The sequence below is a fragment of the Carcharodon carcharias genome, chromosome 18 (genome assembly GCF_017639515.1).
Source record: "Carcharodon carcharias isolate sCarCar2 chromosome 18, sCarCar2.pri, whole genome shotgun sequence".
NCBI lineage: Eukaryota > Metazoa > Chordata > Chondrichthyes > Lamniformes > Lamnidae > Carcharodon > Carcharodon carcharias.
The window spans coordinates 29,118,701-29,140,410 of NC_054484.1; the positions used below are offsets into that span (position 1 = coordinate 29,118,701).

Sequence of the window (21,710 nt, forward strand, 5' to 3'; positions counted from 1 at the left end):
ATTGACACCAACACCCATCTAGGACCCTCCACCCCTGCCTGTCCCTCCGTCCCCACCCCATCTTCCAATCCCAGCCCCAGCCGTGTACTCACAATACCCCCTGACCTTCCCCTCTCCGATGCTGAACATTCAGTGCTCAGCAAAGGACTTAGTTTCATACCTTTACGCCCTCACCTCAATGAATTTCGGGCTTAGCACGATGCTGAACTCTTCTTCCGCCGTCTTTGTCTCCGGGCTCACTTCTTTGGGCAGGAGTCCTCTCCCCGTTCGACGGATCCTTTCACCCACCTCCAATATTCTACCTCCACCTGGACCCCTCCCTCTGGATTCTTACCTTCTCTTGATCTTTTCATTGAGAACTGTCGGCGCGACATTAGTCGTCTCAATTTCTCTGCTCCTCTCACCCATTCTAATCTCTCTCTCTCTGAACTTACTGCACTCCATTCTCTCAGGTCCAACCCTGACATTGTCATCAAACCCGCTGACAAGGGTGGTGCTGTTGTTGTCTGGTGCACTGACCTTTACCTCGCGGAGGCTGAGCGTCAACTCACAGACACTTCCTCCTACCTTTCCCTGGACCATGACCCCACCACTGAACATCAAGCCATTGTTTCCAGGACTGTCACTGACCTCATCTCCTCTGGGGATCTTCCTCCCACAGCTTCCAACCTGATAGTCGCCCAACCTCGGACGGCCCGCTTCTACCTCTTACCCAAAATCCACAAACAGGACTGTATTGGTAGACCGATCGTGTCAACTTGCTCCTGCCCCACAGAACTCATTTCTCGTTATCTTGACTCCCTTCTCTCTCCCCTTGTCCAGTCCCTTCCCACCTACATCCGTGATTCCTCTGACACCTTACGTCACATCAACAATTTCCAGTTCCCTGGCCCCAACCGCTTCCTCTTCACCATGGACGTCCAATCCCTCTACACCTCCATCCCCCACCAGGATGGTCTGAGGGCCCTTAGCTTCTTCCTCGAACAGAGGCCCGAACAATCCCCATCCACCACTACTCTCCTCCGTCTGGCTGAACTTGTTCTCACACTGAACAATTTCTCCTTCAACTCCTCTCACTTCCTCCAAATAAAGAGTGTAGCTATGGGTACCTGCATGGGCCCCAGCTATGCCTGTCTCTTTATGGGGTATGTGGAACATTTCTTGTTCCAGTCCTACTCCGGCCCCCTTCCACAACTCTTTCTCCGGTACATCGATGATTACTTCGGTGCTGCTTCATGCTCTCGTCGGGACTTGGAAAAATTTATTAATTTTGTTCCAATCTCCACCCCTCCATCATTTTCACGTGGTCCATCTCTGACACTTCCCTTCCCTTCCTTGACCTCTCTGTCTCAATCTCTGGTGATAGACTGTCCACCAATATCCATTAGAAACCTACCGACTCCCACAGCTACCTCGACTACAGCTCCTCACACCCTGCTTCCTGTAAGGACTCCATCCCATTCTCTCAGTTCCTTCGCCTCTGTCGCATCTGTTCCGATGACATGTCCTCCTTCTTCCTTAACCGAGGGTTTTCCACCCACGGTCGTTAACAGGGCCTTCAACCGTGTCCGGCCCATCTCCCGCACATCCGCCCTCATGCTTCTCCTCCCTCCCAGAAACATGATAGGGTCCATCTTGTCCTCACTTATCACCCCACCAGCCTCCGCATTCAAAGGATCATCCTCCGCCATTTCCGCCAACTCCAGCATGATGCCACCACCAAACGCATCTTCCCTTCACCCCCCACTATTGGCATTCCGTAAGGATCGTTCCCTCCGGGACACCCTGGTCCACTCCTCCATCGCCCCCTACTCCTCAACCCCCTCCTATGGCACCACGCCATGCCCACGCAAAAGATGTAACACCTGCCCCTTCACTTCCTCTCTCCTCACCGTCCAAGGGCCCAAACACTCCTTTCAAGTGAAGCAGCATTTCACTTGCATTTCCCCCAACTTAGTCTATTGCGTTCGTTGCTCCCAATGCGGTCTCCTCTACCTTGGAGAGACCAAACGTAAACTGGGCGACCGCTTTGCAGAACATCTGCGGTCTGTCCGCAAGAATGACCCAAACCTCCCTGTCGCTTGCTATTTTAACACTCCACCCTGCTCTCTTGCCCACATGTCTGTCCTTGGCTTGCTGCATTGTTCCAGTGAAGCCCAACGCAAACTGGAGGAACAACACCTCATCTTCCAACTAGGCACTTTACAGCCTTCCGGACTGAATATTGAATTCAACAACTTTAGGTCTTGAGTTCCCTCCTCCATCCCCACCCCCTTTCTGTTTCTTCCCCCTTCCTTTTGTTTTTTCCAATAACTTATATAGATTTTTCTTTTCCCACCTATTTCCATTATTTTTAAATATTTTTAAATCTTTTATGCTCCCCCCACCCCCACTAGAGCTATACCTTGAGTGCCCTACCATCCATTCTTAATTAGCACATTCGTTTAGATAATATCACCAACTTTAACACCTATGTGTTCTTTTGTTCTGTTGTCTGTGACATCTTTTGATGATCTGCTTCTATCACTGCTTGTTTGTCCCTGCAACCACACCAACCCCCTCCACTTCTCTCCCCCCACCCAAACCATATCCCCCCCACACACACACACACACACACACACACACACACACACACACACACACACACACACACACACACCTTAAACCAGCTTATATTTCACCCCTTTCTTGGATTCACTCAGTTCGGTCGAAGGGTCATGAGGACTCGAAACATCAACTCTTTTCTTCTCCGCCAATGCTGCCAGAACTGCTGAGTTTTTCCAGTTAATGCAGTTTCTGTTAAGATTTTGTTGTTCAGAAGTTGTTTGGAAAAGGAGAAAGTTCATGCTAGAATAAATTGTGTATGTGTTGTGGAAGGACCAGGCTTGATGGCCCTTCATAATGTGCATTATTTTCTTGCGTCACTGTCTTGTCCTGGTATGTAGTCCTATTGGAAGTAACCCTACTTCTGAGTCACTATCCATGTTGACTGCCTCTCTATTGCTGTAACTGACAATATCTGTCATCAAATCTGCACCACTACAACTGCTTACGAGAAGATTAGAGGGAATGCAGGTCTCTTTAACAGTGTTTCCAGTGAACAAGTGTTTTTTCATTAAATGAAAACTGGCTGTTAACAATTTTCCACAATTATGTCTAGACAAACAAGTGGAACTTTACATGTAGAATAAACATTAGGAGGGAAGGAGATAAAAGCAAATAAATATTAATTCATTAAATAGATTGACATGTACATGCATCCGAGCTAGGGATAAATAGTGTGAATGATGTACTCTCACTTCCTTTATGAAAACCCAAAATGATACTGTCAACTAAGTGTTTTCGCTAGAAATGGAGAAAACACTTAGTTGACATGAATGTTTTGTTCATGTTTTTCAGATAAAATTTTCAAATTTTTTTGTGAAGGTATGTCTTCACATGTAATATATCTAACATAGCAAATTATCTAACCAGGTGGATGTCTCTTTTTGCTGTTTAAATGAAAAATGTATCCAATGCATTTCATAGCATCATAGAATAGCACAGAAAGAGGGCATTCAGCCTGTTGAGCCTGTGCTGGCAATTTTCGTATCACAAACCAGTTAATCTTATTACCCTGGATCTCTGTAATTTTTGTTCCCCTTCAAGTATTGATCCAATCCCCTTTTGGTCTGCTGTTGGATCTCTACCCACCAACCCATCAGGTAGTGCATTCCAAATCCTAATTACTCATTCTGTTTTTTTTTAAATAGTTTCTCTCTAGTTCTTTTGCCAATCACCTTCAATCTGTGCCATCTGGTTATCAACCCAACAGCTACTGGAAGCAGTTTCTTTTTATTTGCTCTAAAGCCTTCATGATTTTAAACACTTCTTTTAAATCTCAACTTAGCCTTCTCTGCACTATTGTGAACAGCACCAGTTTCCCTGGTCTATCCAGATAACTGAATCCCTCATCCCTGAAAACATTCTAGTAAATCCCTCTGTACCGTTTCCAAAGCCTTCACATCCTTCCTAAAGTGTAGTGCCCAGAATTGGACACACTACTTCAGCTGGGGCTAAGCTATCAGTTTAGCATTACTTCCTGGCTTTTGTAGTCTTATGTCGGTATGCATGTTGATCAATGCCATGTGATTTTAGGGCTTCAGTTTCCTAATTATAGATCACATAGTAAAAATATTTGCTAATGTATGTTATTTGTAAAGATTTTAAGCAGTCTTTTGAGAGGAAATGTTTTAGTTTGCATCTTCTGGAAGTGGTACTCTTTTGTATCTGAAAAGACGTTCACCAAATACTTTCTGGTAGGATCAACGGGGCTGCTGCAGGCTAGGGATCAAACCTGGACCTTTCCTGTGGGAACACCCTTGTGGCCCATTGTAGTGCATCTTCGACAGATATGTTGGGAATGAATAGTATGTTCACCTTTGGTTGTGAACAGGGAGAAATGAGAAGGAGGATTTTTTTAAATTACAATCTTGCTTTATTAAAATGTGATGTTTTATCTTCTTTCCATTTTTACCTTAAAAATTACAGGAATATTTTTCGCAAGAGCGAAAGCAATCCTATTTCACATGATAGAACAACGCCACTACCTACCTTCCTCTCTAGATCATAGTATCATAGAATAGTTCAGCACAGGAGGAGAAGATTTGGCACATGGAATTTACACTGGCTCTTTCAAAGGGAAATCCAATTAGTTCCACTCTCCTGTTCTTTGCTAACATCCCTGCAAATTTTTCAAGAATTTATCCTATTCTATTTTGAAGGCTACTACTGAATCTTTATTCACCACCCTATCAGTGCATTCCAAACCCTCACCACTTGTGATTTCCTCTTATCGGTTCTGGTTCTTTTGCAATCACCTTAAATTTGTGCCCTCTAGTTATCGCCCCTTCAGTCAATAGAAAGGGTTTCTCTATTGACTCTTTATAAACCCTTCATTTTTAAATGCCTCTATCAAATCTTGTCTAAACGTTTTCTGCCCCGTGGAGGACAACCTCAGCTTCTCTGGTCTCTCCAAGTACCTATGACCCCTTATTCCTGGAACCATTCTAATAAATCTCTTCTGTACCCTCTCTGAAACCAAAACTGCGGAGCCCAGCATTGGACACAATATTCCAGCCGGACTGAACTAGTGTTTAACATAGGTCACTCAGGAAGGCAAATGGTATGTTCGCCTTCATTGCGAAAGGATTTGAGTTCAAAAGCAGGGATGCCTTACTGCAGTTATACAGAGCCTCGGTGAGACCACACCTGGAGTATTGTGTGCAGTTTTAGTCTCCCTGCCTAAGAAAGGATATACTTGTCATAGAGGGAGTGCAGCAAAGGTTCACTAAGCTGATACTGGGATGACAGGACTGTTGCATGAGGAGAGATTGGTTCGACTGGGCCTTTATTCGTTATAGTTTAGAAGAATGAGAGGGAATCTGATTGAAACGTTTAAGAATCTAACAGGGCTAGACAGACTAGATGCAGGGGGGGATTTTTCCCCTGGCTGGGAAGTCTAAAACCAGGGGCCACAGTCTCAAGATAGGGAGCAGGCCATTTAGGACTGAGATGAGGAAAAATTTCTTCATCCAGAAGGTGGTCAACCTGTGGAATTCTCTACCACAGAAGGCTGTGCAGGCCAGGTGAATGAGTGTATTCAAGAAAGAAATTGATAATTTTTTGAATATTAGGGGCATTATGGGTTATGGAGAGAAAGCGGGAATATGACGTTGAGATAGAGGATCAGCCATGATCATATTGAATGGCAGAGCAGGCTCGAAGGGCTGAATGGCCTACTCCTGCTCCTAGTTTCTATCTTTCTATGTTTCTACTCAATCACTTCTCTTTAGAAATGCATTCAGTTGTTTCTTGACTTCAGCAATATTGTTCACTTGCCTGGCCTTCCCAGGTAACTCATTTCATGATTTTGGTATCCTGTGGGTAAAAGATTTCCAGCTGACTTCCCTTCTTACTCCTAACCTAATGTCCTGATTTTTCACTTGTGCCCACTGATATTTGAATCATGAAGAGGTCATGCAAAAATTAGCATGTGCTCAAGTCATAGGTCTGTGTTTGGCTCAGTTAGCATCACCCATGGTTCTGCATCTCTGTTAGAGTTCAAGACTCACAGTGGGACTTGAGTACATAACCTAGGTTGACATTTGTGCATACTGAGGACACGTTACATTACTGAGGGCATGTTACATTATGAGAAACTTCACAGTTTGAGAGATGAAACAGATCTAGCTGAGTGTTAAGGTTGAATGTTGAAACGGCTTAATGGAAAAATAATGGGGTTAGTCTTCGGGAAGGAAGAGAGGAGTCTTTTTATTTGAATTTATCTTATGATCTTGTGCCAAGTAAAAGATATTCCAACATGTAACATAAGTATCCAGGTAGAGCTTAGATATTGAAACATTTAGCTGCTGTGATGACAGCAGTTTTAATTCTGGTTCAAAAAAATCTGAAAATTAAGTTGTATAGTTTTAGAACAATTGGAATTAATGTTTAAACTGACTTTCCTTAACTAAACATTAAGAGGAAGTACACTTTTCTGGGAGAATACAGACAGGCTTTTTTTTATCTGTGGAGAACCAGGGTGCAGAGACTTAATTCTAAATGCTAATGAACTTATTAGCCCTTTGAAGAACAGTGGATACTTCTGTGTAGCTTCAAGCTCCAGTCCATCATAAATTAGCCATAGCAGTCAGTGGTATTTCAAAAAAGACATCCAAAGCAAGTATTTTCAGACTGTACACATTTCTAAAAAGGGTTAATCGCTTCATTTCAGGAACTGAATATCTTTTGGAACTTGCACATTTGTAAACTGCCAAAAAAGATTTTTACTGGTTTACAATAGCTGAACCAATGCTTTGTTCTTGGAGGAGTTCAGTAACATTGATAGATATGTGAGAGCAGAAGGTGATGCAAATTCAAAGGTTAGCAAATGCCAAAAACATGAGAGGACTTTCTTTCACACCAAAGAAAGAGCAGCCAGCGTCAAGAAACCCACTTCCGTGTTTCACTCTGCCTATACTAGGGTCATGAAGGGCTCCAGGAATGTCATTCTTATGGGGTGCATCCATGAGGGGCTCAGTCAAAAGAAATCAAAGAATGAGGGTTATGTATTGTCTTTTTGTTTTGAAAGAATTTATGCATTATGTAAGCCAAGTATTATATAGTTAGTTTCTTGCTGTGTATTTCTGCCTCTGTTTGATTTCTTCAATGTAAATTTAAGCTACTAGTTTTTGTCTGAATGTACAGTCTGAAATGGGGTATCCCACCAACTCTTGAGTGTATGAGAGTATAGTGGGGAATCCTTCACAGTCCTGAGACATACTCTCTCAAGACAGATGACAGTCTAGGTTTTTATTCATAGGTGAAACAGGGACTTGGAGCTTCTTTTTGCATTGTTGAGTCAGGAGGTATGTGACTTTGCCTGTTAAAGGTGCCATATAATTGCAAGCTGCTGTTTTGTGTGTAATCTTTATGGTTATGATTTGCATGGAAGAAGTTACGGCAGGAAAAAATTAACTTCCATATATTTACAAAATATAGGTGCTAAGCGAGCATTTCCTGTCCAGGGAGTTACTTGCAATTGATTGAATGAGGCCACTAGGCGTGTCAGATGCTATTTTTACATCCTCTTTAAACTGAGGCTGAAATTGATCAAAACATGGCATGTTTATTGTTTTAAGTTGGTAATCCAATCCTCATGTACTAAAGTTCAATGAAACTGACATGCTCCCTCAAATGAATTCTGAAAAAGTATTAGTTGTACCAAAACAGCATTCTTCCCATCGGGATGCTGAATAATCTTTCTGATATTCCAGTAAATGCTGTGCTTTGGAAACTATAAGTAGCTGCTTTCCAGCTTCTCTGCATGGGCAGCTGTTACAGCTGCTGCTTTTCCTGGGGTATGTTTGATTTCCACTCACCCGTATCTTTATGCCGTGTTAAACTGCTTTTATATTTGGTGTCACCATCTGCATGAGCCTTGCGCAGCTTGTGGCAACCCCAATTTAAATTAATGGGATTTCCGAAGGCTGACTGCCTTATTTTCAATCTTATAGAAGATGTTTTCCTGGGTGCCAGCCTTGGCATATCCAACAAGCTTACTGTCTGAAGAGGGCATCATCAGGAATCAGTAGAGCAGGTGCACAGATGCCGGTGATACGAGCGTGGTATTTAGCCAAATATAACAGCAGCTTTAGCGAGTCCTTCAATCCCCCCAGCATGCACTCTCCGAGGTTTCAACTCGGATAATACTTGCTTGCCTGCCAGGCTACTCCTTTTGAGAGTGCTGCTTGAAGTGCCAAAAAAAACCCTACAGTTTTAGTTCTCTATCTACATCGGTAACTATTAGAAAATCAATGTTGCCTTGCCCACAACGTGACATCGAGCTGGCGAGTTACAGTATCTTCAGGGAGTGGTTGCTGACAACAGAAAGGAAAATTCGAAATTGTGATTTACCAAACTATTGATGTTGTTAATAGGAAATTTGCATTCAATGTTTAACATTTTCAAAAAAGTGTTTTTCATGAATGGTATATTTGTGTTTAATTTGGGGGAGGGGATGAGTTAAAGCTTTCTTTTTCATCTTACTGATTTATTAATGTCTCCTCACCTCAAGTACTATGTACCCCAAGTAAGAATGCAGGCTACTTGCCCTCTGCTCTGCCAGTGTTCTGAAACCTGTCACCAGGAGGTGGGTGAAAGAATACTAATGATGACTTTTCTGTTCACTCCTCCCCAATCCCAATTGCACTACGATGCTTCATACCCTGGTTGTTTGCTACATTAATTAGAAGAATCAAATGATGATGAGCTCCTTTGCACTCAATCAACAAGCCTAATTAATGTAAAACTCCAGGTTGTAAAAGTGGCTTGACATAATCGCCCTACTGGGTCAAGAAACTCTCCAGAAGTGGGATGAAATTGCCAATTCAATTACCTGCTCATATAAGTTGCTTCTTAAATTAGAAACCAATCACCAAGATGATAATTCCCTCCACAATCCCGGCTGACACGCAGATAATCTTCCCCTATCCCCCCGAACAAGCAAATAATAACTGAGTTCTTGTAAACACTGCCACCAGTGATTGCATTTTAATAATGCCTTAAGAATAACGAGAAGACTCATGGTTTTCATAGGTGGGTGACAGACTTTACTTGAGGGAAGGTGGTTCTGAAATGAGAGGAGGCGACGGACGGTCCAGTTGGGGGGAGAGAGAGAGAGTGGTTTTAAGGAGGTTTTGAAGGATGGTGAGAGATGTCTTAAGATGAAGGATTTAGTGTGACCTAGAGATTGGGGCCACCAGTAGGAGAATGGAAGAAACACACAGTGGAGCAGAGTTCGAGTGGAGAGCAAGGAATGGAATTTCATTTGCATCCTAATTGTTTCCCCTTTGCCTACTTGCATGGTTGATTTGTAACCTAACTCTTCAACATCAAAAATATAAAGACATCACTTATTCTCAAATGCAGTTGCAGTGTTGTAATCAAAAACCAGAAAATAACATTCACAAAGTTTGGCTTGTACATTGGACATTACAGTAATAATTTAATACCTTAATAAAAGAGCAAACATTTTGATTTTTATTTATAACACAGGCAAGTATGTTCTCTAACCCTAACAAAGAATGTAATGTGTTTTGGAAAGTGTCTACATTTGACAGTTTTAAGATCTATAGTTCATGGGTCCAAACTGCAGGTGCAAATTTTTGAGCACATCTTTGTGCTCCATGTTTTTTTGTTGCTACTTGTTGCAATGTGATGACTAATAAGTTGAAGCACTTTCCAGAACTGGTTTGCTAGGCTGTGTCACTAACAGTCAAGGGGTGTTCAACTATCTGTGCTGCAAGATGAAATAAACTGGAATGGTTACTATGTAAACCCAAATTTTTTTTAATCACTTTTGCTTCCCCTTACTACTTCTGGTGAATTATTCATGAGCTTTTAAAGAAATTGTAATAAACGTTTTTGGTATTTAGTTAGTTGTTTCCTGTATTGTTGAAGTTTCGTGTGTTTCTGTTGAAGTTTCGTGTGTTTCTGTTGAAGTTTCGTGTGTTTCTGTTGAAGTTTGTTCACGTGCTATCAAACTTATTTGTTCCACGGTTTAAAATAGTGACGATCTCCCACATATGGGTCTTAATACATGTTTTAAATTATTTTATTTTTTACAAAAATAGGAAAATACCCTAGCTCTACTTGTGCACTTGATGCAAGACGTTACCAGCTAGTACAGTAAATATCTGCTGGTACAGTCATCATGTGTTCTGCTCACTGCCACTTAAAATTGGAATTCTCATTTTTTTTTAAAAGCAGATGTATACTTAGTGCTCGAAGCAGAGCATCAGGACTGAGGCAGGCGGGAAGCAGCAGAACACTGAAACTTGTTCACCTGTGAGCGAGTTGAGAAAAGAGCACCACCTGGATACAGTGGCTTGGATTTTGGCAAGATGTTGATGTCAAAGAAATCTGCCCGTAGAGATCTAGCAATCTCTGTGGTGTGGATTTCATCTTTACCGATGTACATTTCATTCCAGCGTCAGATTAAGATGATCTTCAGCTTCCAGCAACAGCAGTGTTATAAGGCAGGCATCACGTTGCATAATTCTCATGAACTGCAATCCATAAGTAAAATGCAGTGATTATCCTTCATTTTTACCCAGTTTATACATGAAAAAAAGATTGGAACATACACATAGGATTAAGGTAGAATCTGAAGTATCATAACCTTTAGAAGATTATCATTTTGATTATTTTAAGAATTAATTATTTTTTTTATTGTAATGGAGAAATTTGACATTCCACAATATTAAAATTAGTTTTTCAGGACCAGAATGTTACCCTTTTCCTCCAGAGTTTTGAGTCAGGATTGGGAGTGTAACATTCTCTCCACTGCTGCAGTAATCCTATAGTTTAATGCCAAGCCCGGAGCACATATCACTAGCTGTGTGGGTGTGACTGCTGATTAGTGAAAAAATTATGACAAGCGCATTCGTGTCCATTGGAAGCTAAGTTTGCTCCATATTCAAGTTCCTAGCAAGGAAATAGATTCATAATGTTCAAGCTGATGAATCCAAATTTTTTTGTGAAGTAAACCTAGTCAATTCGAAGCTCTTCATGGCACTCCATTCTTGGTCATTTTTGAATAGGTCCAAAAGTGAAAAAGAATGTTTTTGTTTCAATAAAACATTTCAGTTGACTCAAATTTCCTTAATTCTTGTATCCGTCACTCCTTTCACAGAATTTCTTCCCCCCGACCCCCTCGCCCGTGGAATTTTCATTTGTTGGCACTTTCACAGCTACTGCAATTAATGCATCCTCAAATTATTTTCCTGTAAGAGATATTCATATAAACTTGTCCATAATATCAGAATAAAAACACTTCATATTTGAATAGGCATTTTCCAAGTGCCTGGAGCCTTTCGGCAAGTTATTCGCTCATAGAATGGTAATTTTCTTTTTGGGAGGATGTAAAAACATTAAGCGCTTCTGTATGCCTCAGTTTTTGCCGCCTGTCGTGCAGTTTGTTTAAATGCTGGAATTTCCTTCAATTCCAAGAAACAGTGAAGAGCAGGGGAAAAAAACCTCTGGACTCTGAAAAGGTTAGTAATATCCTTCCTATGAGAACTGTGCACAGAAATCCCAATGGGACCAATTCTACTTTCAGCAACATTATAACTTCATTGTGTTTTGCCACTAAAACACATTATTTGATTTACCATTTTCCACTGTAGCCAAGCAGTCTCCACTTCTGGCATGAGGTACCTATTCTCTCTAAAAGTGATTACTATCAAAGAAAAGCAGTTGCCTGGATTGTTTGCACATCGTCCTGGAGGATGCAGCTAATGACGTGTTTTGTATTTTTTTTGTTGTTATTATTTATTACTTAAATGTTGGGATGTGTGTGGCATTGTCAAGGCCAGTATTTATTGCCCATCCCTAATTTCCGTTAAGGTGGTGGTAATCTGCCTTCATGAACTGCTGCAGTCCGTGTAGTGTTAGGCACACCCACAGTGTTGTTAGGAAACGAGTTCTAGTTTCTTTGAAGGAACGGTGATATAGTTCCAAGACAGGATGGTGAGTGGCTTGCAGGGGAACTTGCAGGTGGCGGTGTTCCCATGCATTGTTGGAGCTGCACTCATCCAGGCAAGTGGGGAGTATTCCATCACACTCCTGACTTGTGCCTTGTAGATGCTGGACTGGCTTTGGGGATTCAAAAGGCAACTGAGCCTCTGACCTGCTCTCATATGGCTGGTCCAGTTAAGTGTCTGGTCAGTAGAGACTCCAGGATGTTGATGGTGGGGGAATTCAGCAATGGCAATCTCATTAAAATCTCTCTTGTTGGAGATGGTCAAATATGTGGTGCAAATGTTACTTGCAATCTAATCAAGCCTGGGCTGATATGATATAGGTCTTGCTGCATATGTGCACTGATTGCTTCAGTATCTGAGGAGTTGTGAATAGAACTAGAATCATCAAGGAACATCCCCACCACATGTTGGAGGGAGTGTCATAAATGAAGCAGTTGGGCCTAAGACACTGCCCTGGGACACTCCTACAGTGATGTCCTGGGACTGGGATGATTGGCCTACAACAACCACTACCATATGCCTTTGTGGTAGGCTTGATTCTAGCCAGTGGCAATTTCCCCTCCACTCCTTTTTTCCCATTGATTTCAGTTTTACTCTGGCTTCTTGATGTCATACTCAGTCTAATGTTGCTTTGTCAATCTTGCCTCACCTCCAAAATTCAGATCTTGTCTATGTTTGGTCCAAGGCTGTAATGAGGTCTGAAGCCAAGTGGTCCTGGTGGATGTCAAACAACATAGCTGAGTAACTGCTGCTTGATAGCACTGTCGATGATACCTTCCATCACTTCATTGATGATTGAGAGAAAACTGATGGAGTGGTAATTGGCTAAATTGGATTTGTCCTGTTTCTTTTGTAGACATGACATGCCTGGAGAATTTTCTGCTTTGTCAGTTAATTGCCAGTGTTGTAGCTGTGCAGGAACAGCTTGGCTAAGGTGTGGCTAATTTTGGAGTGCAAGTTTTCAGCACTGCAACTGTAGATGCTGTTGGGCCCCATCACCTTTGATGTATCCTGTTCGGTCTTCCCTCTTTAATCATGTGACATTGGCTTAAGTTTGGCACCTGCTATGTTGGTTACCTCAGAAAGCTGAGATAGATCATCCACTCAGTATTTCCAACTGAAAATGGTTGTAAATGCTTCAGTCTTGTCTGTTGGGCTGATGTACTGGGTTCTGCCGCCATTGAGAATGGATCCTCCTCCTTTTAATTGTTTAATTGTCCACCACCATTCACAACTTGAGGTGGCGGGACTGCAGAACATTGATCCGATCCGTTGGTTGTGGAATCGCTTATCTCTGTCTGTAGCATGTTGTTCTGTTTAGCATGCATATAATACTGTGTTGTAGCTTCATGTAGGCACCTCATTTTTAGATATGTCTGGTTCTGCTGGCATAATCACCTACATTCCTCATTAAGTTTGGGTTGCTAGTTGGTTTGATGGAAATGGTCATGAGGGATATGCTAAGCCTTGAGGTTACAGATTGTAGTGGAGTGCAATTCTGCTGATGGCCCACACTGCCTCATGGATGCTTGGTTTTAAGCTGCTAGATCTGTTCTACGTCTGCCCTAGTTCACACGGTGGTAATGCCACACAACTTAATGAAGGGTGTTCTCAGTGTGGAGACAGGATTTTGTCTCTACATGGGCTGTCCGGTGGTCACTCCTACCAATACTGTCATGGACAGATGCATCTGCGACAGGTAGATTAGTGAGGACAAGGTCAATTAGGTTTTTTCCCTCTTGGTGTACTCAACAACAGCTATAGGCTCAGTCTGGCAAATGTGTCCTTCAGGGCTTGGCCAGCCCAGTCAGCAGTGGTGCTTCTGAGCCACTTGTGGCAGTGGATATTGAATTCCCCCATCCAGGAGTGCATTCTGTGCCCTTGCTACCCTTGGCGGTTCTTCCAAATGATGTTCAGCATTGAGGAGTACTGATTAATCCGATGAGGTAGGGTACAGGGTGCAGGTCGTAATCAGAATGTTTCCTTGCCCACATTTGATGTGATGTCATTGAACTTCATGGGGTCCTGAGTCAATGTTGAGGACTCCCAGGGCCATTCCCTCCTGACTATACACCGTGGTATCAACTCTGGTGTATCTGTAATTCCTGTGGGTCAGAACATAACCCAGGGACAGTGGTGGAGTAGTCTGGGGTGTTGGCTCAAAGATAAGGTGCGACTACAACTACATTAGCTTGACTAGTCTATGGGAACTCTGCTTGGCATAAGTCTCTAGATGTTAGTGAGGGTTGAGTGGATGTACCTTTCTTGGGTTAGTGCCGGGTAGCCCACCTAGTTTGGCCCCATACATTAATGCTAAATACAGTACTTTGTAAAGGGAATTAAAATATTGTATGCATTTATTCACAAGTTATTTTGAAGGCTTAAGCTCTCAATAAAAACTTTCTGATTAAGAACAAACATACTTCTGTTTAGTTTTTCCACCTCCAGAAAGTTGTGTTTTTATCCCTGGGATGGAAGCCAAATCAGAAGGCCTAGTAATTTGAACAATTGAGGCCAGTTGAATCCTAGAGATTGGGATAATCCAGCATTTAGTCCAGCTACATGGTGGATTTGGCCCATGTTATTCAGTTCAACAATGAAGTGTGGCAGGAATTGATTTAGAAAATTAATCGACATGTATCTTTCTTTCAGTGAAACGCAAACTGAATTTGAAGGTCAAAGACTACATTGAGGTCCAGTAAATAGAGGACGATCCCAACAGCAGCTCTAAGATGGCAGGATTCCTGGATAATTTCCGCTGGCCAGAATTTGAATGTATTGACTGGGGAGAAAGCAGAAATACTGTTGCTTCGATAGTTGCCGGGGTGCTGGTAAGTTCTGTAAATAAATTTGTAAATGGATGATTTTTTTCAGTGCCTCGCTTTGTAGATATATTGAAAATGGCAACTTACTCTTTGTAAATTGTATGCTAGTGAGTCATGACACAGGAAAAGAGCAAATTAATGATTCTCTTAATACAAAACTAGATAACAGCCTATTCAACACAACTAGTCCATGTTGTTGTTTACATTCCACACGAACAAATACTTCTAAGCATTTTTATCTGTCCTGTTACTGGATGTATTCTTTGTACACCATTCACCCTCATGGTGAGGTGCTATCTGAGAGCCAATAAAGTTAATTTTGTTGTGAAAGGAACTTTATAATGAGGTTCCCATCAACAGACCATTACTAAAGAACAGTGTGCATTTATATAGCATCTTTAATATAGTAAAACATCCCAAATCACCTCTTGGGAGCGATATCAAACAAAGTTTGACACGGAGACAGATCAGGTGATATTAGGATTAATGACAACGTTTGGTCAAAGAGGTAGGCATTAAGGAGCATTTTAAAGGAGCAGGACAAGGTAGAGAGGGGGAGAAGTTGAGAAAATTCTAGAGCTTGGTGCCTATGCAGCTGAAGACACAGCCACCAACGGTGAAACAATGTAAACTGTGGCTGCACTCGAGACCAGAATTGGAAGAGCATAGAAATTTCTTGGGGCTATTGGGCTGGAGGAGGTTCCAGTAATAGGGAGGGATGAGGCCATTTTCCCATTTGCCTATCTGAAGAAGAAAACAATATGATGTGGGCACAAGAGGAAAACATTTGCCTTTGGAGGCCATGGAGTGTTTTAAAAATAAGAGTGAGAATTTCAAAATCGAGACGTTGTCGGACTGGAACCACTGTAGGCAGGTGAGCACAGGACTTGCTGCAAGTTAGGACACAGAGAGTTTTGGATGAGTTCAACTTTACAGAGGGTGCAAGTGAGAGTGTGGCCAGGAGCACATTGGAATAGTTAAGTCTAGAAGTAACAAAGGCATGAATGAGGGTTCTAGCAACTGACAAGCTGAGGCAGGGACCGAATGTTTTGGAGGTGGAAGTAGGTGGCCTTGTGATAGAGGATATAAGATCAGAAGTTCAACTCTGGTCAGATAGGCCACTAAGGTGGTCTGGTTCAGCCTCCAGCAGTGGCCGGGGAGAGGGATCCAGACGAAAGTCAATAAAATTTTGGGCAGCAAGGAAATAGAAGGATTTTGGGACAGGGTGGGAAAGTGGAGATAATGTAAATGATCAGCCATAATCTTAATGAATAGTGGAGCAGGCTCAAGGGGCCATATGACCCACTGCTCCTATTGTTTATGATATTTTATGGAGTCATATGGTGGGTAGAAAATGGAGTTTGTGGCAGTGACTGAAGATAATATCTTTGATCTTCCCAATGTTTAATGGGAAGAAATTTCTGCTCACCCAATACTGCATGTCAGGCGAGCACCATAACATCAGAGGTGGTGAAAGAGTTGAGAGAGGTAGTGAAGTAGAGCTGTGTGTTCTTACATGTGGAACCAGACATTGTGCTCTTGGATGGTGTTGCTGAAAGGTAGTGAGTAGATGAGAAATACATGGGGCTAAGGATAGATCCTTGAAAGACTCCAGAGGTAACTGTGCGGAGATGGGAAGAAAAACCATTTCAAGTGAATCTTAGGCTGAATAGATAGGAATGGAATTAGGCACAGGCAGCCTCGCGGAGCTGAACAATAAAAGAGAGGTTTTGGGGAGAATGGTGTGGTCACCTATGTTGAATGTTGCAGACAGATAGAAAAGGATGCGGATAAATAATTTACGATTTTCACAGTCTCATAGGATGTCATTTGTGGCTTTGATAAGGGCTTTTTAGTGATGGAGCAGGATGGAAACCTGATGAGAGGGGCTCAAATATGAATGCATTGTAAACGCTGACTTTATTCCTTTAAACTATCTTAGTTTTAAATTGGATGAAAAAGTAAATAGATTAATCTGCAAGTAAGATGTTACACGAGCAGAGGGGGGCCTAAACATGATATGGATACTAGATGCGGTACACATCATTTTAAATGTTTTTCTAAAACACAGATTGTCCAACATACTTTTTGCAATATAGCTTTTAATTTAGGATTTTTTGTTGACCTTCAATGGTGTCTGTGGACAATGTGATTTCTCTGTTGTACTAGGGAGTCTACACTAGTTCCAGAAACTGAAATGGTTATTAAGAAAACCCTGCCATATATAATCTAGCCTCTTGGTGGGTGGATGGGTTGGGGGGTGGGGGTGGGGGGGTGGGGGGGGGGGGGGGTGGTTGGAATCTAATTGTCTGTCAATTAAATCAAACACAGTGGACCATCCTGTACATAAAACTCACCTGACATGTAGATGTTATATCTCAGAACATAAAATTATTTGTAGAAATACTTAGAGCACCACTGTTTAATTGTCATTTCAGAATGTAAATCTAAGAATTGCACTGCAACAGGCTTTCTAGATTAACTGCATTTTTTTTTTGAGAACTGGGAATGAGGATTATCATTTGAGAGGAAAAAGTACTACTTTAACATACAACATAGCTTTCACTTTCTCCCTTTTGGCTCATGCTATAGGGGTTATCACTCTACCGTTTCATTCCATGCCTCCCACCCCCTATACAAACTGAAAATAAATACATGTCAGTTTTAAAGAAGTCTCATTTTATAGGGCTCCACTGTGCAGTCTCCCTTTAATAATTGGGTTGTTGCAACCAGCAGCTCAATATAGAATAGGGATGTCTGCTAGTGTGAAAGCAAAATACTGCGGATGCTGGAAATCTGAAATGAAAAGAAAAAATGCTGGAAAATCTCAGCAGGTCTGGCAGCATCTGTGGAGAGAGAAACAGAGTTAATGTTTCAAGTCCACTTGACTTGCCTTCAGAGCTAAAGAGAATTAGAAATGTGAAGGATTTTATACTGTTTAAGAGGGGGTGGAGCAAAGTAGAAGGTCAGGGATAGTTGGGAGCTAAGGAGAGATTGACAAAGATGTCATGGACGCGAGATGCAGGGAATGTTAACGGTAGCGGTAAAGGCTAAAGATGTTGATAGTGGCATGAAGTTAAGAGCAGAATGTGTGAAAGCACAACATATCAACAAGTGACAGATGGCCCTGTGGTTGGGGTTTTGAGGGGAGGGGTTGGGGAAAAAGGATATTAAAAAATAAATAAACATAAATAAAATATTAAAATTAAAATTTTTAAAAATTGGATTAAAAAGGGGGTAAAGATAGAGTAGAGAGTTCATTGTCTGAAATTGTTGAACTCCGTATTAAGTCCGGAAGGTTGTAAAGTGCTTAATTGGTAGATGAGGTGCTGTTCCTCCAGTTTATGTTAGGCTTCACTGGAACATTGCAGCAGGCCAAGGACGGACATGTGGACATGAGAGAAAGTAGATACAAGTCTTTTCTTCCATTCCCCGCTACCCCCCCCCCACCCATCAACAGAATTACAATGCTTTGCTAGTTGCCATAAAGTTTTTATTCTTTTTAATGGGATGTGGGGGTCACTGCTAAGGCCAGCAATTGTGGCCCATCTCTAATTGCTCTTTAACTGTGTGGCTTGCTAGTCAACTACATATTGTCTTCATATGACTCCAGATCTGCAGATTTCTTTCCCTAAAGGATATTAGTGAACCAGATGGGTTTTAACAAAAATCAATGATAGTTTCATGATCACTATTACTGAGACTAGCTTTCAATTCCAGATTTTTATTTATTAATGGAATTTAATTTCCACCAGCTGCCATGGCGGGATTTGAACCTGAGCATTAGCCTGGGTCCCTGGATTACTATTCCAGCGATGTTACCACTATACCACCTACATAAGTACAAATACAAAAATATTACAATTTCAGACACCATAATTGATATAAGCCTAGCATTTCGATCTTGATCTTGTGTTTAGTAGTACTCCTTCCAGTGGCTAAGAAAAATGTTTTTACCATGTTAGCTGAAGGATTAATTGCATTTTATAAGAAAGTTAGCATTCCCTCCATTATATCTCTTGCAGATAATCACTTAGTGTGAAAATTAAGCATGTTTATTTACATTTGGAAATGTAAGGAAAGCACCTGGGAGTGAAAAAGGAGACAGCATTACAATCTTGGTGCAACAGACTGTTCAGATGAATTGCAAAGGGAAGAGCCTAAATGGCTGTGTGGAAAGAATGTAATCAGAAAGTGGATAGGCATATATGAACAAGATTTAAGCTATTATGAATTCTCAGAGGCTGGGAATTCTGTGGCGAGCAGCTCACCTCCTATCTCCACAAATCCTGTCAACCATCCAAGGCACAAGTCAGGAGTGTGTTGGAATACTCTCCACTTGCCTGGATGAGTGCAGCTCCAACACTCGTGAAGCTCAACACCATCCAGGGCAAAAGCAAAAAAGACTGCAGATGCTGTAAATCCAAAACAAAAACAAAAATACCTGGAAAAACTCAGCAGGTCTGACAGTATCTGCGGAGAGGAACACAGTTAACGTTTCGAGTCCGTATGACTCTTCAACAGAACTAAGGAAAAATAGAAAAGAGGTGTAATACAGCCCACTTGATTAGCACATCATCCACCACCTTAAACATTTGCTCACTCAACCACTGATGCACAGTGTCAGCAGTGCTTACCATATATGATATGCACTGCAGCAACTCTCCAAAGCTCTTTCAAAAACACTTTCCAAACCCACGACGTCTCCCACCTAGAAGGACAAGAGCAGCAGATGCATGGGAACACCACCACCTGCAAGTTTCCCTCCAAGCCATACACCATCCTGTCTTGGAAGTATATTGTCATTCCTTCACCATCACTGGGTCAAGATCCTGAAACTCCATTCCCAACAGCACTGTGGCTTTATCTACAGCAGCTAGACAGCAGCAGTTCAAGAAAGCACCTCACCACCACCTTAGTCAGTTAGGGATGAGCAAAAAATGCTGGCCTTGCCATTCACATCCCATAAAAGAATATTTTTAAAATGATATAATAAAGTTGAAGCTGTTCATTTTCTGTATGTTCATATGTTTGTTGAAATATGTAATTGAAAAATCAATTGCAGTTTTTAGAAGAAAAAAGGCCCATGTTGAATATTAGCATATGGGCAGTGGTACCAAAATATATATGTGCACATGAAGATGAATGCTATTTGTAAGACAAACTTGTCTTGAGGCAGTAAGCCCTTAAAATGCAGTAATGGCTTAGAAAGTTTAATTTGATTGAAGTTTTCAAGATATTAAGGGAAGTTGTTGGAGTAGATGGAAACTATTTTTGCTGATTGGGGGGAGTCTCGGACTCGGGTGGGATATGGGGTGGGGGGGCAATATGGCGGGGGGCATAGTCTAAAAATTAGAGCCAGACTTTTTTCGAGTGAAAACCTTCACAAAGAGTGGTAGAGGTCTGGAACACACTTCAGCAAGTGACAGTTAATGCTAGATTACTTGTTAATTTTAACATCGAGAAAGAAAGACTTTTGTTAGCCAAAGATATTAAGGGACATGGGACAAAGGGCCTGGGTGGAGTTAGGTGACAAATCAATCATGATCTCCTTAAATGGCAGAACAGTTTTGAGGGGATAAATGGCACCAGTTGTAGCACTTGTTTATTACCTCTGGATGGCAGTATGCTAAAACTACATTCAATAGCATAGAATAAATGAGAGAAAACTGCCTGACTTTACAGGGAGAGAATATAAGTAGTTTGAAAGGAGGTAGAAGTTTAGAAAACCCAAGTTGAATGAATTAGACAATAAAAGTAATAACGTTTAAGGAAAAAGATTAAAGAAAATACTTGGAGATGGAAAGAAAAATCTGCGTATGCTAGAAATCTGAAAAATAACCGAAAATACCAGAAACCAGCAGATTTAAAGCAGAAACATTCACCAGTCTTGCATTTACTGACGTTGGTGGGTCTGCTGCATATTTCCAACACTCATTCAGTTTTTAGTTTGAAAATAAAGGCCTTTGGCCAGATAACCATGAGTACATTGGTGCTGCATGTGATTCTGTGATCACAAAATCATAGAACTGTTACAGCCATTCACTCACCCTAGCAGATTAGCATGGAATTTTAACCACTGTACAATTATAATTCATGTCTTTCTACTTTCTAGAATTTATAATAAGAATGCAAAGTATGCCACACTAAATCTGATGATTTTTATTTTGTTAGGCTAAGCAGAGAATTTATGGTCATGGCCAGATTAATTTTTTTTTAATCCTTATTGGGTTGCATTTGGTGGAAAAGATCAGTTCAGAAAATATTTAATTTATGTGCAGGCGGTTTGGTGTAGAAGAGTGAAATGGAATATAAAATTCCTTTTACTTAGAAATGAAATGAAGCGAAAAGAATGATCAGCTGACTAGTCATGGAACACTTGAACTAGATTAAGAATTTAATTGAACAACTACAAATGACCAGTAGAGGGAGCCAGAAGATTGCCATGTTGCTGCCTGGGGAGTCTAGGACTAGGGGGTATAATCTAAAAATGAGAGCCAGACTTTTCAAGAGTGAAATTAGTAAATACTTTTTCACAAAGGGTTGCAGAGATTTGGAACCCACTTTGGCAAATGAGAGTTAATGCTGGGTCACTTGTTAATTTTAACATTGGCGAACAAAAATCTTTCATCTCAAAGATATTAAGGGCTATGGGGCAAAGGGTGCACATGGAGTTAGGTGACAAATCATCATGGTCTCCTTGCATGGCAGAACAGGTTTGTGGGGGATAAATGGCACCTGTTTAGTTTTTCGTTTTTCCTTTTGTAATGTTTTCTTTGGTTTTAATTATAAAAGAAAA

General features: G+C 41.4%; 1 protein-coding gene across 2 annotated transcripts in view; it reads left to right on the forward strand.

The window, feature by feature from the left end:
- LOC121290306 (transmembrane protein 50B) overlaps positions 1-21,710 on the forward strand; it is an 80,322-nt gene that overhangs the window by 9,105 nt on the left and 49,507 nt on the right. For both annotated transcript variants that reach the window (XM_041210618.1, XM_041210619.1), the window contains exon 2: positions 14,739-14,917. In XM_041210618.1, coding sequence (XP_041066552.1) covers positions 14,819-14,917 — 99 coding nt within the window. In that variant the 5' untranslated portion in view covers positions 14,739-14,818. The remainder of the gene's footprint in view (positions 1-14,738; positions 14,918-21,710) is intronic.